This window comes from Macrobrachium nipponense, chromosome 28, assembly GCF_015104395.2.
Source record: "Macrobrachium nipponense isolate FS-2020 chromosome 28, ASM1510439v2, whole genome shotgun sequence".
NCBI lineage: Eukaryota > Metazoa > Arthropoda > Malacostraca > Decapoda > Palaemonidae > Macrobrachium > Macrobrachium nipponense.
In genome coordinates, this window is record NC_087217.1 from 36,099,048 (window position 1) to 36,118,273 (window position 19,226).

At 41.8% G+C, this 19,226-nt stretch overlaps 1 protein-coding gene across 1 annotated transcript in view; it reads left to right on the forward strand.

The window, feature by feature from the left end:
• The window catches only part of LOC135201156 (general transcription factor 3C polypeptide 1-like), a gene marked incomplete in the record, with an annotated part of 923,347 nt that overhangs the window by 342,924 nt on the left and 561,197 nt on the right, over positions 1-19,226 (forward strand). Inside the window, 1 exon segment of the mRNA XM_064230032.1 lies at positions 15,215-15,483. Within this exon segment, the coding sequence (XP_064086102.1) occupies positions 15,215-15,483 (269 nt within the window).

Genomic DNA, 19,226 nt, shown 5'->3' on the forward strand with positions numbered 1-19,226 from the left:
ATAAACTTTTAGTACTAGTCTCGAGAGAAAGTCCATCTTTACCTTATAAATATGAAGGTTCTTTTTCAGTTCTAGAGAAGAGGGGAAATATATATCATAGAATTAATGTGGGTAAGAGTAGAGCAAAGGCAATGAATGTAAATTTGCTTCAGAATTATAAACAACGCCCCGTGCCGTGGCCTCCTCCCCCGTGTAACAGTGTTACTGAGTGAAATTAGTTTTGAAAAAAAAAACAAGAGGTGTTTTAGTATTTATAAGTTTTAAGAGAGTTCAGAAAACGGAAAAAGTAAGAGAGAAGGATAATGTATTAGCTGATAGCCTCTTTAGAGCTTTCTCAGAATGAGTAGCCTAATAACCGTTTTCTGTTATTGCTCGAGGAGTGAGTGTGTGATGGGGGGAGTGTGCGTGTTTGACTGGATTAAAGCTTTATGCAGAATTGTTTCCCCGCTGTTCAATTTTTGCTTCTCTTTAGAAAAAAATAAAATCAATTGATTTCATTTTTTTTTTCTTTTGGGGGGGGCGTGTGATGGTAATTGCTTCATAGCAAAGGAATATAAAGGAAAGGAGAACGCATTTTCGAGAAGTTCGGCAGCAAGGAGGCTTTGCGCCACTGTTGGAGGCGCCTATCGGTGGGTTTGGTTCCGGAATCGTCGGGCGTGTGTGGAGCGCAAAAACGCGCCAATATTACGTGAGAAAAACGCCGCGATTCTCTGATGCAATACCTCGTCTAGATTCATCTAAGAAGTTCTAGAATCCCTGGGAGTCGGTGACGTTCGCCATAGGCTCCGCCCCCAAAGGAGGTGCCGTTCCCCAGCCCCCAGTGCCGTATAAATACGACGAACGAACTTTGGAGAGCAGTGATCGTAGAAGAGAGAGAGAGGTCGTAAAAGAGAGATCACCAGTTAGTCACAGAGAGCCACAGATCAGATTATCAGTGAGAGATCAGCAGCAGCAGAGATCTTCCGTGAGATACGAGAAAAAGGAACAGACGAAGTATCAATCAAAAGAAGTTGTTCGAGAGTTGCTTGGATATTGGTCTAGTCGTCTTCCGGTGTGGACGGCCGAGTTGTCTCTACGTTGAGCAGACTTCGGAGAAGAAAAGGGGAGAGTTCCTGACTTACGAATAGACTATTTTCTGCAATACGGAGGCAAGAGGACGACTGCAATTGCCGCTCTACTTTCATGAAGCCACCTCTTCGAAAGTGCAACCTGTTTAGCAAGTATTCTTATTACCTCACTGTTTCCCCCAGTTCACGCAGTGTAAGATTCTATCTTTTTATGTAAATAAGAGATAACATTCTGCATTTACCTTTGTTAGTAAGCTTGTAAATAAACCTTTGTTGTGTTAGTGTTTCTTTCTATATTCATATCCCCAGTTTCATCTGTTTGTGTTGATAATTTTTGTTTTATTATTTCATATCGAACCTGAAGCGGACCTCCCTCAGAGGCCGTAACATTGTGTCGACCCTTTCCAGGATATTTCGACACCGTAACATTGTCTCTGAGATCTCGGGGTCCGTAACACTGCCCTTGGCACGTTTAACCGAATTATTTAGGTTTTTATGAGTCGGCAACCCATGCGGCACCGGCCCCGCGCCTCCACAGCGGCTCGCTCCTTTGTGTTTCCTCGTTTCGTGTCTCACGCGGTCTCCCATAGCGTGTGAGCTTGATTATTTCTTAGCAGTATCTTTATATTCTTACCTATGATGCATTATTGATTTTATCGAGCACGTGTTCCCCCTTCGTAGCCTATCAGCGCCCTACCGACTCAGTTTTCATGCATGCCTGTTCCTTGTTGGTTAGGTTACCTTGTTAGGCTCTTTTGTATGGACCCTAGTCCTATTCTCAGTCCTCGCCTACCCTGGCCATCTGTCCCGCGTTTATTCGTCATGACACTAGGCCAGCTGCTCGGAGTTACCAGGTCTTGACCACCCTTCCCGGCTGGTTCAGCCTAGTTCCTCCAGGATGTCTCGCTTTCTCTCTACCTCATTTTATATCCTTTTCCCCCATGTAAATTAAACTATTTATTTTATTCCATGTCTGTGAGTCGGCTCCAGTTGGCCTATAGGCCTTCTTTTCGCCTGGCCTTCTCCACCATGAGTGTGTTCACACCCAGCCGTGAGAAGTCCAGATGATCGAGTAGTAGCCACCTAGCTACCGTACTCCTCTCCCTCCCTCCACATCTCCCACCTAGGTGGGGTGATGTCTCGCTCACGCTGTCCCTGGCAGCCGATCCGAGTACCCCTTCGGGGGATGGAGGGAGGTCCCCACGGGGACTCTCGGTGTGCGGGTGCTCTACCCTGCCGCTCTCACCCCAGAGTAGGGGGGAAAAGCTCTGTTCGCCCTAGCCTCGGCCGGCCACCAGGCTCGGGGGAGCTCGGCTCTCTGGGTTCATACCCCTGCCTTTAGTCACCCCTTCCTACCCGCTCCGGCGGACACAGGATTCCAGCATAGCCGGACCCCTTGAGGATGGTGACTGCCTGGAGGCTCCGTCCTCATACGGGGTTACGTTATTGCATGTATTCTACTTGTATAATTTCTGCCTTTGTTTAAGTTTATGGAGCCACCATGCTCCTTTGGGAGCTACTCCCTCCTTTTAGATTAAGTTTTTACGGCAGAGTTACCAAGCTCCGCCACCTTACCCGATCTCTTCCGTCTCGACACCCAGTACCTGCTCGGACTACTCCTTCTCCGGTGTATGGCAGTAGTAGCTACCCCGAATTCAGTAGTTTTCTGTTCTCTGGTGTCACCGGAAACACTGTTAGCTACTTACTACTAGCTCTACCGGACTCTTCGGCATGGTACATGGCATATCAACCACGGGCATAGTCCGAAAGGTTAACAATGGTACTCATATATCATTCCATTTACAGGCCACCCATTGTATGGAGACCGGCTGCAACGCCGTCCTCCAGGATCCCTGTGGGCACGATGTCTGCCGGACCCACGCCACCTGCGCAGTCCACCTCGACGGATCAGTAGTGTGGCACCACGAGAACTGTGTCACCTGTTACGATCTCGTGGAACGAGTCTCCTCTGAGGTAGGTGACTCTCCGGTGGACCAATGTAATATATGTCATTGATATGCCTCTTAAATTAAGTTACAAGGTAATATGAGTTAAGTTTAAGTTTAACACTAACCCTCTCTTACAGGGAGCTCAGTCGGTCTGGGACGCTGCTCTTTCCACCGTCAAGGTATGGGTGGGTGGTTTTGGACAGAACGTAGCCAAGGCAAAGCCTTACATCCTTTCCCAAGAGATGGCTACTCTTATCTTCCCGGGGGGGAAGAGCACTGGCTACGTGGACCCCGAAGTGGCAGCTCCCCTGATCGCTTTGATTCAGGAAGCCATTTCCCAGCCCCCAGAGGAGACAACTACGCAGGTCACAGAAGAGGTCGCGGCACTGGATCTCGACGTCGAGCCCATGACGGTGGACGGCATGGGCAACGGTAAGGATACTAGTGAGGCAAGTTTCGTAGTTGCTCAAGGCCTCCCCTTGAGCACATCTAGACCCTCTTCTCCTTCTTCTACCTCCCAGGGGTTCTCCGGGGGATTTCTGTCAGTCCAATCGAAATCTACCTCGGCAATCCCTAAAGTCAAGGGCAAGTGTGACTCTAAATCGCTGCCAAAGCCCCTTATAAGAAAGCCAGGTACAAGTCCGTAAAGCCTCGGCTCACCATCCCGGAGCGGACAAGGTCAAGCACGAGTCTCTCTCCAAAGGGTCGAAGACTAAGTCTTCTAAGGAAAGAGCTCACTCTTCCTCCGCTGACCCTGTGGCATCCACCTCCAAAGGAGCGAGACCAAAGGTACCCAAGGAGAAGGCAGAGCCCTCCTTATTTGACCAGGAGGCATTTGCCTCCAACATGATGCAACAAATGGGAAACATGGTCGGAAACCAAGTTTCAGGAGATACTTGCCCACATATCCACCTCTCTAGATGCTTCGGGACAGTCCATCCAAGCCATCTCAGAGAGGCTGGTCACACAGGAGAACATCGTTGCAGGTCTCCAGCAAGGCGTAGCGTCGGGGCTTCAGCAAGCCGGTCAAGCAGCCCAAGGCTCGCTAATGCCGGACTCCTCCACTCTCCCTCCCTTCCACCCAAGTAATCCATGGAGAGTGGCTTCCTATGCACCTTTCGTGAACGGAATGCTTACGATTGAGGGCTGCAGGACTCTAAGGATTGAGGCCTTCGAGTTCCACCTGCGAGGGTTGCAAGCCCCTTTCATAGGCTATGTCTGCCTCACGGAATCTCCCCTGATAAGAGAGGATAAGGTCCCAAAAGAGACAGTTATCCTCTCTCGGGACCAAGCACAACAAGCTTGGATCCGTAACCTAGAAGAATGGCAGTGTGTAAACACTAAGGTTACGGCTTTCTGAAGTCCCTTCACAATCTTCACTGTGGACTAGGAGACTCCCATCCCGTTCACATCTAAAGTGGCAGAACTCACTCTGCAAGCAGCAATGAGAGATGAGCCTATGCCACAGCTCCGGGAGACGGAACCGACCTCTCTCCTACTCCCCGGAACAGATGACCTTTGGGTAGACCTCCCAGCCACCTTCTCGGTTGGGAAGCTAAAACCGGACTGTGCCATCTCTGTTTAGTGAGAGATTACCCAGGCTGTCTGATGGGCTCATCCAGACAGAATTCGATGCCAGGACGCGACTTGCAAAATCCCTCAACGCACTAGTCATGACAGAAGCAGCGGCTCTTATCTATGCACAGGAGCTGTTGTTCAAGATTATCGCTAAGGCACTATTGTCGATAATGCAATGTGCCTTATATGATTTTGTTGTAGCTAGGAGGAATTGTAGGAAGCATGTACTATCGGAATCCACAATCCGGCATGAGCCCAACAAACTCCTGGCCTCTTCAATATGGGGATCGGATCTCTCTCCGGCCTCAGCAGTGAATGAGGTACAACATGAGGCTGCTAGATTCAACCAAAGTCTAAGAGTTCGGTGGGGATTGGTCTCCTAAAGGAAACCGGAGTCTTCCGCATCGAACCCCAAAGCCAAGAAGAAGCCTAGGAAGTTCCAGCCCTTCCAGGCTCCTCAACAACAACAAACTTTGGTCCAAGCAGTTCTGGTTCCCCAACCATCAACCTCTAAGACCCAACCACAACAGCAGTTCGTGCTGTTGACACAGCCACAACAGCCGCAGGCTTCAACCTCTTTTGCTGTCTCCCCGGCCTTCAACCCAGCGTTTGAAAACCAAGCGTTTCAGGCTTTCAATAGGTTCGGTACGGGTAGCAGAGCTAGAGGCGCCTTTCGTCAGCGAGGTGGCGGAAGGGCTGCCAGCAAGGGCAGAGGTTCACACGTTGGAGGTTCAGCAATTGGGCCCAAAGTATTGTGTCCAAAGGTCTGGGCTGGAGTTGGATCCAAGGTCCACCCCCACCCGACACCTTCTATCAGGAACCAACAGCAAAATTAATAGAGTATTCCCGCGATCTCCTTCAAAAAGGAGTAGTGTCAAGAGTCAAACATTTAAAATTTCAAGGTCGCTTGTTCAGCGTGCCAAAGAAAGACTCAGACAAACGAAGAATAATCTTAGACTTGTCCCGTCTAAACTTATTCATTCATTGCGACAAGTTCAGGATGCTGACCATTTCGCAGGTGTGGACCTTACTTCCCCGTGGGGCCGTCACCACCTCTATAGATCTTACAGATGCCTACTATCATGTCCCGATAGCAAGACACTTCCGCCCGTTCCTAGGCTTCAAATTAGGGAATCAAGCCTACTCCTTCAAAGTAATGCCATTCGGGCTCAACATAGCCCCCAGGATATTTACAAAGTTGGCGGAAACAGTAGTCTAGGAACTAAGATCTCAGGGAATCATGGTAGTAGCCTATCTGGACGATTGGCTCAAGTGGGCCACAAGCATCGAAGCTTGCCGCAAAGCAACCGCCACGGTCATCCGCTTTCTGGAATATCTAGGATTCAAGATAAACAGGACAAAGTCCCGGTTAACCCCGGCGTCCCGTTTCCAGTGGCTGGGAATTCAATGGGATTTGGATTCGCATACTCTATCAATCCCGCCGTTGAAAAGGAGAGAAATAGCCAAGGCAACCAGACAATTTCTCAAGTGCAAACAGACGTCCCAGAGAAACCAAGAAAGGATCTTAGGTTCTCTCCAATTTGCTTCAGTGACGGACGTCCTGTTGAAAGCTAAACTAAAAGATATAAACTGAGTTTGGCGTTCGCAAGCGAACAAGAGATCCCAGGACAGGCTAGCTCCGATCCCGGCGATCGTACGGAAGCGTCTCTGTCCCTGGACGGAAGTCAAGAACTTGTCAAAGGCAATTCCACTACAGTTCCCTCTGCCGGCCTTAGTGAGCCACACAGATGCATCACTAACAGGTTGGGGCGGGTACTCACAGTACAAAAAAGTACAAGGAACATGGTCCCTTCCATTCCGTCAGCTTCATATCAATGTGCTAGAAGCTATGGCAGTGTTCCTCACCCTGAAAAAACTTCATCTAGCCAAGAAATCTCACATCAAGCTGGTGCTCGACTGTGCAGTGGTGGTATTACACTGCATCAACAGGGGAGGTTCCAAGTCAAGCCACGTGAACCATGTCATGATAGCCATCTTTTCACTAGCAGACAAGAACAAGTGGCACCTATCGGCCACTCACCTTGCGGAAGTAAGGAACGTGGTGGCGGATGCGCTATCACGTTCGGTCCCACTAGAGTCCGAATGGTCCCTGGACAAGAAGTCATTCAGTTGGGTCTGTCAGCTAGTACCGGGGCTTCAGGTAGATCTCTTCACCACGGAGTCGAACCACAAACTCCCTTGTTATGTGACCCCCAACCTGGACCCTCTGGTTTATGCCACGCACGCGTTGGGTATAGATTGGAATCAATGGAAGAAGATTTACCGTTTTCCTCTGGTGAATCTTCTCCTGAAAGTTCTGAATAAGCTCAGGACATCCAAGGGTCACATTGCCCTGATAGCTCCCAATTGGCCCAAGAGCAATTGGTTCCCTCTTCTTCTGGAGTTGAGGCTCCGCCCTCAAAGGATTCCCAACCCCAGACTATCACAACTAGTGCAAACGCGGACTGTGTTCGCTTCCTCAGGAATTCAGAAAGCCCTAACTTTATGGACTTCATAAAGTTTGCAGCACAGAGGGATGCCGATATCGATCCTCAGAACATCATGTTCTTAGAATCTGATAAACGTGAATCAACCCTGCGTCAATATGATTCAGCAGTTAAAAAACTGGCTGCATTCCTGAGGGACTCTAATGCACGAACCATGACCACGAATCTCGCAATATCCTTTTTCAGATCATTATTTGAGAAAGGTTTGGCAGCTAGTACCATTACTACTACCAAATTGGCTCTTAAAAAGATTTTCCAATTCGGATTCAAGATAGATTTAACAGATTCATACTTTACATCTATCCCCAGAGCTTGCGCCAGACTCAGACCTACTGAGAGGCCCAAGTCGGTGTCATGGTTCTTGAATGATGTTCTTAAGTTAGCCTCGGATACTAATAGTAGTACCTCGTGTGACTATCTATCCCTCCTGAGGAAAACACTATTCCTCATAAGTTTGGCCTCAGGAGCCAGAATATCTGAACTGTCGGCTTTATCTAGAGACCCAGGTCATATAGAGTTTCTCCCTTCAGGAGAAGTGTTACTTTCTCCAGATCGCCAATTTCTTGCAAAAAATGAGGATCCATTAGATAGGTGGGCCCCTGGAAGATTGTTCCGCTTCCACAGGACCCATCCTATGTCCAGTCACTTCATTGAAAGCATACTTAGACAGGACCACCCTGATATCTTCTGGCCCTCTGTTCATTAGAGAAAAAGGTGGCACTATTTCCCTAAAAGGAATTAGACAACAAATTTTATATTTTATCAAACAGGCCAACCCACAGTCCTTCCCACGGGTACATGATATTAGAGCAATATCTATCTCAATAAACTTTTTCCAACATATGAAATTTGAAGATCTGAAGAAGTACACTGGCTGGAAGTCTCTGACAGTATTCAAACGCCATTATTTTAAGTCCTTAGAAGCCCTTAAATTTCCAGCAGTAGCAGCGGGAAACACAGTTTCCCCCGATACTGCTGGAGATAGTAGTAAATAGTCCAGCTTATGTCTCTCCTTTGCCTTCTCCTTCCTACCGGCCTCATTAGTATTCTTGCCCTAGCCCAGTTACATCACAGTCGTACTGGTCCTTGGATGTAATATATTGTACATATTGATTATTTCATAAATGCCTTTCATCTTAATGTATAATTACTGTGATGTTTTGAATTATGTCTAGTTTTAAGGTTGTATTGCCATTATGTTACCTGTTTGTAACTTAATTTAGATTATAAGCAACTAACCTTAATTGTTTTTTATTATCCCTTTATAGATATTTATGTACTTCCTCTTCCCAAGCTTGGCGTTTTCTCTGGTACTATTTCACGGAGCGACACAGGCTGAGCCCAGGAAAGGGATTTTGATGAAGAAAAAATCTATTTCTGGGCAAAGGACCTGTGTCGCCCAGTGAAATCCCACCCTTACCTTTCCCCCCCCCCCACCCCCCTGTATAGGCCAAGCTTGGTCGCTATCTGCAGGAATGATGTCAGAGGCGCTAGCCGTAACGGTAGCGGGTAGTGAGCCTTAGGTCGGCTCCTCTCTAGTTGAGGTTTTTTGATGTAGGAAGAGGCTAAATGGAAAAGGACCTGTGGTAGTGGTTTCACTCGCCCCAGAAACCTTACCAACACCTTATAATAAAGGTGAGCGAGTCAGAATAATCTGGCCTTTCCAATTTAGCTTTTCTCTGGTATTATAGCAATATTTTACCTTAGAAATAGTGCTAAAGGAACCTATTTCACTGGGCGACGCAGGTCCTTTGCCCACAAATAGATTTTTCCTTCGTCAAAATCCCTTATTTGAAAATTAAAAAACATACATCTCTGAGAGAGAGAGTTATTATTATGTGATATATAATCTTATTAATTTACTAATACAGTATTGATCAGTATTAATATTTTAAAATTAGTAAATTATTTTTGTATTATAAAAATGTATTTAGTCATGAAAATAACATCAAAATACACTAATTAGTGATTATTTATCTTTGGAAAAACCAGTGAATAGTCAAATTTCCCACAAATAATGGGTAAATATGGTCCGGAGAGAAATCCACGAATCTGGAGAATGCAAATATGGGCGCTCACTGTACATAGTTTTATTGTGAAAACATACATGTAGTTAATTAGTACACACCCATTACTCTTACTGTAGCCTGTCACCATTTATGAGGAAAGGCAAAGAAAATGAAACCAAGAAAGGAAGGTGTAGCTGTTAGAAGTCCAATCTCTGGAAAAAAACAATGGGGAGTTGATTAGGGCAAGGCCAAAATGAGTGCTTTCATGAATAAGGACTTGGCAATGAAACACTCATGATGGTGGACTCCTTCATAAGTAATGGGTGTGCAGGAAAAAATAACCAAAAAATGTTACCAAATGCCAAAGGCATAAAGACAAATGCCCAAATTTGGTGCCCATAATCATTTGGCATAGAAATGAAAGTTGTACCTTTCATGATCATTAAAGCCAAGGGGGGTTTTTGGGTCGCACCCCCATCACACCCACTGCTTCTGAAACGTAAGAATGGCAGTTCTGTTGAAAGGCTAGACACCCCAAGCACCTCAGGTCTTTTCTACCTCCCATGTTAATTAAACTATGCCCAGCTCCCAGACTGAAAGATGATAATGAGTCTGAGATATATCTCTGTCTGATAATTCTTGCAATGGCAAATGTGGAGCCCAAAATAGAAACCATAAGTGAGACTCCAGAGCCAACCTGAGACTAAAGGAGACTAAAGTCTGTGATGGCTGAGGAGAGATTCAATTTAGAAGTTAACCCTTGACAGAGGCGAAGCAGTACTATTACGAACAAAAACTAAGTGAGAAGGCAGTGCTCTTCTCCTCACTTGACTCCATAGGTAGAGTTGCCTGGTAACACATTCTGCCTTGGAGTGCATTCGTCTTAGAGTTATCGAGTGCACGACAGATACCCTCAGGCACCTACTTGTTGACCTAAACAAGAAAGAAACCCCCTTATTTGGTGTTAATGCCAACCTTGTGGTGTTGTTGCTAAAAACAATACCACTAGTCATCTCAAAATCAAAATAAAAAACTCCTCGCAGGCCTGAAAGGTTGTCCTGAGTTTCAGGTTAATTAAGAGAATGCACTATTACTTGGACGATGCAACTGATGACAGATGCATGTTGCAAGGAGAATATACCAGTATATTCGTAGGCTTCTGTTGATCGAGAGTCAGCCTAATTCTTCTTCACTTCAAATAGAAAAAGAATAAGGACTGGAAGCAGACCTCCTTCATTCTCTAATGAAGAGAGTGAAGGTGAAGCTATCCTGAAGGGAAGCTTCTATGGCGATAACAGGACACCGAAAACTACTAGTTCGTGCTGAACTGGTTGTTCCCAAATCTGGAACACTGCAGAGATCCTAAGATCAAACCAGGAACAGAGACTTGCATCCAAACTCTGGGGAGAATAATTCTTAGAGTTCCTCTTATTTTCTAATCCTGCCCAGTGTAATCCAGAGAGTAGAGGGAAAAAAAGAGAGGAGGATGATAGTTTTAGCCTGCTCTTCTCGGAACTAGAGGGAGGGGGCGATAACACGCATGATCATCAACTTGCAGTGATGATAGCCATCTCAAAACATAGGAAAATGTATTTGCCTCGGCAAAAAAAACGCTTCCTGAAGGAAGAGCAGAGGTTTTCACCCACCAAACGGTGCATTCTCTTCCTACAACTGATTCATTTGCAGAAATGCGAGAGAGTCGAGTAGAGTTGACTGCTCCAAAAATTTGCAAGAACTTGTCACTTCTCGCCATGCATCTGTCTTCATGATAGAAACTTTTTGAGGAGGACTACACAGAAAAACTCTTCCTTGACTCTCATGATATTCTGTCCAATTGGTGGTTAGCAAAAGATCCTCTAGTGTTGACAAAGATGAACGAGGAGACTGTGTTGTCGGGCGTCCAACAGGCAGTGCCAGACTACCAACAGCTGGTACTAGGCGAGGCATGGAAACCGCTGAGCAAGCGGGAGCAAGGTAGTGGATGCCTCAGATGGTGCAGAGCGCCTGTAGTAAGTTCCGGGTTATTGGGTGCTGCTCTTGTGGGTGTTCAGCCTTCTCCTTTTCCTATTTAAAGAGAGAATCCAGTACTAGTTGGTTTTTGTTTCTCCAGTGAAGGAAAGCGGGTATAAAAGCAATGTTTGATACATTGTATTCAACTAAACCAGTAGTCTCTGAAACATCATATAAGTTGATCTGGTTTCGGCCAAGTCAGGCAACTTTTGGGGAAGACGACTCTAGGCTAGCATCACTTAAGGGGTTGGGTAAGCTGGATTCAACCCTGCTTCCTGATCGGAAGTGGTCTGTATGTGGTAGCGGGTAACCCCTCTGCCGGTGTCCGAGTTCCACTCTACCACTCTAGGAATCTGTAGAGGCTCTTCTCTATTGGGTTCCTTCGATGATTCGTATGGTAGGGGTTACATATCATGAGGCTTGTGTTAGCAGACACCTATGCAGCCAGTCGGAGGCCTTGTCCCACTCTATGTGGATGTTGTCTGAGTTGATGGGGGTTTTCTCAAACATGGTTGGTATACGCCTTCCAATTCTGGACTGTTTGACAACCTCATCGCTTCGACTAAAGGACGTACTACGTTCTTGTAAAGAAGAGAAGGGACTTCTTGTTAAATCATCTGCCTCCTTACTATCCAGACATTCATAAGACGGTTCTGTTAAGGGCACCTCTTGCATTCAGCAACAGTCTTTTAGAGAGCAGGATGTCTCCTCGATGGTCAATTTTGTGTCATCATAAATCAAGTCGCAGCAGCCTCATTGGTTGATTGTATAGCAGGTGACTGATCTCAAATGCTGCTGTGCCCAGTTCGAGCTCTCAAAGTTTATTCGTCACATACTTAGGAACTTTTACTTTGTCCAAGAATCTTATTTGGTTTCCCCTAGGTATCCATCTTGCTCCATTTCCAAAAATGCAATTACGTATAGTTTCTTCTTAAGAGCGGTTTTTAGTCAAGCGTCGGTTGGTTCTTCATCGCTTTCAGAGCCTTTGAGTTGTTCTTCACGTCCAAGGGCGCTAAGTATCATGGATGGCTACCCCTAGGGCTTTCTGGAGGGAATTTTCAGTATCGGTGATCTTGTAGGCGGTTACTTGAGAGTTGGTGTTGGTTTTCACAATGCTTTACCATAGGGATTTTCAGTTTTTTCAGGGAACAATTACTCAGTGGGTCCTGTTGTTGCAGCCAACTCTATTTTTTTAATTAGCTTAGTAACGTTAGAAGTGTATGTAATCAGTAGTCTAAATGAACTTGAGAGTTTCTGTTGGTCAAGCTTAGACTGAGTGTAATGGTCTTTTAGATCCCTGAGGTTAGGCAGATCCTGATGGTCATGTTGGAATAACTTCAACTTCTTCAGCATAGTCATCTGCATCGGTGAGCAGTAGAGAACTTGAAGGCCCTGCACACTCAACTTCTCCATACATGAGAGGCTGGATAGCCACATGGGAGGATCACCGTTTCCCCCTCCTTACATGAGAGGTATAGAATACCACATGGGATGTTCCTCAGACCCAGGCGGTACCTTGGACTCTACACTGACATTAAGGTACTTCCTATGCAAGATCCTCACCTACAGAGTTGGTCAACTAGGTGAGTAAATTTTACTTTTACCTCCATGAATAAGAATATAGATTACCACATGGGATGTACTTCAGACTCAGATGGTACCTTAGACTCAACACTGACGTTGGGGTACTTTCTTTGCAAACATCCTCACCTACTGAGTTAAATAACTAAGTGAGGATACATACATTGATACATAGAAGGTTGATAGTGAGTTACCTGCGTATGCTCCATGGACAGGTTGGGCTGAATTAGATTGATCCCACCTCCATTAAATGTTGTTAATCGGGCTAATTCAGATGTTCAGGGAGAGTATTGCAATATGAAGTTTTCATAATAAAACTAATATTGTAATACTTACCTGAACACCTGAATGATTCTCCCCTCCTCCCCACTTCATTTTGATAGTGAATGATTCAATTGAGAAGACAGGCCCTGGTGGCCGGCATTTGCTGCAGCATTGCCAACTGTAACACAGGTAACTCATTTGACTAGATTTTACCTGCCGCATTGGTAGCACTGACAGTTAAAATTACCCACTTTGTGGGTAAATCTATGGGATATAGTTCGGGCTGGTCAGTGACCAGAGCTAATTCAGGTGTTAGGTAAGTACATATTACAATATTAGTTTTATTATGAAAACTTCATTTATTTGCATCCACTGGCATGAAAAAAAATTTTTCTACCAGAGAGAGATGCATCCCTGGAAAATTATCATCAAAACAAAACTTATGGTTAGGCCTATAGTCTTGAAAACATTGGGCAAATCTAACCATTTTCTGTTTCCTACTATCACAAAATTCACTTTCAGATGATTCATCACACTCTCTAGGCAAGTATTTGTCACAAAAATGCTCATAATCCTGCATTATAGACAATATGTATACAATCACTTGTTAAAATGAGGGAAACAAAATAAATCAGTCAAATATGAAATGAGGGAAACAAAATAAACCAGATATGGGCACAATGTGAATAATGCTTGAAAACTGATTTTCAAATCATAACACACTATAGTAGATTCACATCAACTGTGCATCTGATGTCTAGGCCCACACCTTACGATGCTCCTAATCAGGAGCATCGCAGGGGACAAGCTTAGACATCAGATGCACGGTTGATGTGAATCTACCATATTCCAAAAACACTTGCAGTGTGCCACATCCCTCTTCTCTGAGTTGTTTACTGGCTGTCTACTGAGAGTAATATGAACTAAATATGACTGATAATTAGCATATGATGTTTGGCCATTTGATAGCTTCCAGTTAGTTACCTGTACAGTAAACCTCCCCGTATTCGCAGCAGAGGGGCACCAGACCCTTCTGTGAATAGCTAAATTCTACAAATACTTAAAATGCTTCTGAAAATACTTAGAACTGCCTATTTTGATAGTTGAAACACAAAAAGCACACTAAAAATGTTAAACTAAAGTATTAGTATTTTAATAGTTTTATCACAAAAAGTGCATTTAGTCAAAAATTATATGAAAATACAGTAATTTGTGAATATTTCTCCATAAAAAATACTGAATAGGCAAATTTTCTGCGAATAAGGGGTATGTACATACATCTGTTGAAAATCCACAAATATGCGAGTCCGTGAATTGTGAGACTGCGAATAGTGGGGTTTACTGTATATTGTTTAAAAAACGTTAATGTTCCAAAGGATTAAAATGCATTGGTATACAGTGGTCCCCCCCGTATTCGCGGGGGATGCGTACCAGACCCCCCCGTGAATAGTTAGAACCTGCGAATGTTTGGAACCCCTATAAAAATGCTAAAAACAGTCTATTTTGTTAGTTAAAGCTCAAGATAACCTGCTAAAAATGTTCATACTTGGTTTTTTTAATAGTTTTATCACAAACAGTGCATTTTATGATGAGATTGATAAAAAAAACAGGAATTTGTGGATATCTTTTATAGAAAAATACCACGAATAAGCTAATTTTTCGCGAATAATGTAGGGAAACTTTCTCGAGAGAAATCCGCGAATACGGGGGGCCCACTATATCACTTTTAGCAATTTTTAGCTTGTCATTTAGATCACTTATTATATATATATATATATATTCTTTTTTTTTTTTAATTCCTCAACAAACTGCACACATTAGGCTTAAATATGGCACCAGAATTAGTATTAAAGCCTAATCAGATTCTTCACAGGCAAAATATGAAGTAAAGTAGTATTAATTACAGCTCTGGTGCAAGGACATGCAGGACTTTCAAAGGCCTAGTGACTAAATCGGTTAATGGTTTTAATATTTGAGTAAATTTTAATATTTCAATGGTGGTTGGTCTTTTGGTTTAGGTTAAAGATAGTCTTTCAGTTATTTTAATATCCAGATATAAATTTTATCCATATACTCCCCTTTGATTGCTGTGACATATTTTTTCAGCTTTAATAGTTTTACTGTATTTTATAAACTTTGGTAAAATTAGAAATTTTAGAGTTCATAAATTTGAAATTCTTATCTTAATAAAATTTGGAAGGTTATATGTAAACATTATTTTTTTCAACTATGATAAATTTTTTTTCCAGAATGTTTATTCCACCTTTACCAAATCATATGATATCAGAGACTGGTTGGGCCTTTGTTTGTGACATTCTTCTGCGTCTTCCTCTGTGTATCTTCGTACGATTGGTCAGCATCAATTATATTTCCAATGATGTTGAAGTTCTTTTGCAACACCCTCTTAAGAAAAATCTCCTTGTTAAACATTTGCCTCCATCAGTCCGTCAGACGCTGCTGCAAGGAAGACGTTATGTCACTTATGTCATGGATCTAATTAATCGACTGTGCTATATAGGTAAGAAGAAACATGTTAATATACTGCTGCTGATAATCTTCAATTGTAATATAAGCTGAATCTTTCAGTGTTCCTATACAGTGCAGAATGTTCAAGATATATTGTGTGTTCCTGAGCAGCTGTTGGTCATAGATACCAAGGGAATGTGAGCTGCCCCATGGAAATAGGAGTGCACTAATACACATACTATATCTTGAAGCATCTGGTTGTTTTATCCATATGTAGGCAATGCTTACAGCGTGCCTTGCAAGATATACTTTAAATAACTATAAAGTTTTTCTTCCTCCTACCCCAAACTATATTGCTTTCTTCCTTTCACTTTCTGTCCCTTTCATTTAGTCTTTTTCCGCCTAGCTGTCAAATGTTCATCTCATATAAAAGCAAGTCTTTCAGGTTAACTGTATGTGAGGGCCTAGAAATGTCACCATATGTCTCATCAAACTACTTTGTATTACATTATAGATGGTTTTTTTTGACTGGCAGTTTAAATAGACCATTATATCTCAAGATTCTTAAAGTCTTGTTCTTAAATGAGACTATGTGAGCAGGGAGCATTTGTAGATGTGGACATCACTGTAATATTGATAATTTTGCAATAGAATTTTCTAAAGGATTTACAGTACACTGCCCATATTCATGGGTCATGTGTACCAGACACACACACACACACACACACAAATAGTTAGAATCCATGAATACTTAGAACCCCCTCGAAAAACGCTTAAAACTGCCTATCTTGAAGGTTCAAATACCAAATTAATATACATCCTACATCAAATTTACCTTAAATTATTATCTTATTACTGTAGTAATCTTTTGAGATTATATTATTAATATTTATAAGTCATCTTAAACATTTGTACCCTTAAAATATAAACGTATGTACTTGTAACACTTCCAACCAAAACAGAGAGAGAAAGTGACTATGACATACAGTAGAGCCCCAGACCTCAATGAAATCCATTCCAGGAGAGGCGTCGAAATTCTATTTTTTCGAGATCTGAGTCAATATTTTCCATAAGAAATAACTGAAAATGGATTAATTGGTTCCTGACCTTATTATACTAAACAGTACATATAAATTACAATTAAACAAGTTCAGAGTTAAATAAATATCACATTAGACGTATATTTGTTATTTTTAAATGAGTATACTGTATAAAAAATAACTGGCCTGCATCCAATGCGGCTGTATTACCAATGGTTGACCTGGTGCCATAGGCTAGCTACTGCCACACAGAATGCAGAGTAATGGGTAGGCACAAAACTTGTTGCTAACTTAATAAAACATTGAAAAACAAGGCTAACTATTGCAGTAAATTAATGAAATATTAAATTAAGCTGAATTATGTTATCATAACTTACAAAAATTTGCTTTCATAACGTCAGCAGCTTGTGGCATGAGCGGATGTAAACAAACCTGTGTATGTACGTACGTATGTATACTTAATGTATATACAAAACCACTTTAAAATATCTTTCAATAAATGTAATGATACTAAAACTTTTTTCATATATGTAATATCCTTGTAAATTAGGGATGAGTCTTCTAGAGCGGCAAATTACTAACCTCTTCTTTACCAGGAAGCGTAACATAGCATAAAGGTTGCATTCACTACCGAACCACACACATACTAAACATTGCTTTCACTTGCAAAGAAATTCACAATCTCGTGAAGAACAGTCTGTCATAAAAATTCATAATTATTTAATAAAGTAGAATATTACTACATTAAATGTTCAAAGATTTTTGAACACGGTTCAGTGTTTGCATTAACACCATTGATGTCGAAAGCCGTTGTATATTTTTTTTCCCTCTATTAATTGTGGATTTTTATGACACATCGCTCTCATTACCAAACCTCAGAATGGTGTTCGAAAGTCTTTGAATATTTTTCTTACTTTACTATTAATTGTCGATTTTTTATGATGTGCATTTTTCTCTCTACCAAACCTCACATAAACACTGCATTTATTACAAAATGCATGTGTGTGTGTGCATAGATTTTAGACTAGGACTGTCTAAAAAAATTGGGGATGGATGCTTGCTTACACCAAGGAAATCCCACAAAAGCAAAAACTGTGCCATACCAAAACAATAGCAGCAGAGTGATCAAATTTTAAACAAAGTGTAGCTACACCTCCGCCAGTGTTACCAGATGCAGTAGCATCATTTGATACTTTTAGCATATTTGAGGTAAATTTTATTGTTTAGCATAATATTTGGCATAACAACCCATTTAGCATAATTTTGTGAAGTTTGGCATAAATATACTTAGAATCATTAAAAATAACAAACATACCTGACTTATTTTGATAAAATAACGTACGTAATATTTAATAAGTTTATTAATCTGTCACATAAGAAAATCTAAACACAGGTTTGATATGCCCCTCATACATACTGCCCAAGTGCCACAAATGTCTGTCTTTTATGATGCAAGTGCAAAACAATATCCCAAAAATAATCATGCATAATGAACAGAAAGACTTGGATAGTTACGATATTGACAGTTTTCTTTATGAAAACATCAACACTGTTATCTGGGTTAAAGTTCATCTAAGTAAAAAATATCCTATAATTTTAAAGTTAGCTTGAGCCTTGATATCCATTGCCGTATGCAGACTGTGAGTGCATTTTTCTATGGTAAAAAAAAAAAGTCAAATGTTTCACTAACAAATGAACTAATATGCAGTGAAGGTATCAAGAAAGCAAGTGATTGCACCAGATTTAATCCTTCCAAGGGCATACTAAGGTCCATAAAGATATTTCCTGTCAATAGGATTTTTAACTTTCATGTTTAATAGCCAATTGTATTTATATGTTATATATTTATATTCAATATGAAAATAAAATATTAATTTAGCATAACAGTAACACGATTTTGTGATCCCTCTAGCATAATTTTGATAGAATTAGTATAATTTTCTATAGAGTTTAGCATCAAATGAGAAATGAGATCTGTTAGCATAAAATTAACATAACTTTTTCATCTCACTAGCATAAATTTGATAGATTTAGCATAATTTCATATAGAGTTTAGCATCAAATGGAAGTGAGATATAAATTAGCATAACATTAGCATAATTTTGATAGATTTAACACATTTTCATGTAGCATTTAGCAATAAATAGGAAGTGAGATCTAACAAAATGCCACCAACAACACCGACTAGTGGCGGCTGACTAAAACAGTTTTGTTTACAAACATCATATAGCCACACTGGTCGAATTCCAGAATTTTGTTCTAACTCTAATGCAAAGTTAACTTGACATACTTGACAGCTCTGGCTTCCAGCTTCTCTTAGAGTTAAGAACATATTATATATATATATATATATATATATATATATATATATATATATATATATATATATATATTATATTATATATACAGTGGTACCCCGAGATACGAAATTAATCCGTTCCGAGGCGGCCTTTGTATAATGAGTTTTTCGTATCTTGGAACACATTTTACTTGTAAAATGGCTAATCCGTTCCAAGCCCTCCAAAAACACCCCGTTAAATTTCATAATAAAGCTAAATTGACCTATAAACAATAAAATACTACAACAATTTGGACCATTCAATACCTAAATTAAGAATAAAAATCCAAAACCTGTAAATAAAGTGTATATTAGTGTACAAGAAATATTATTACTGAAATGTAAAATGTGGAAGCTTACCTTTCGAGTGAGGCTATCTCCGATAGTGGGGGCAGAGGAGGAGGAGGACAAACGGCA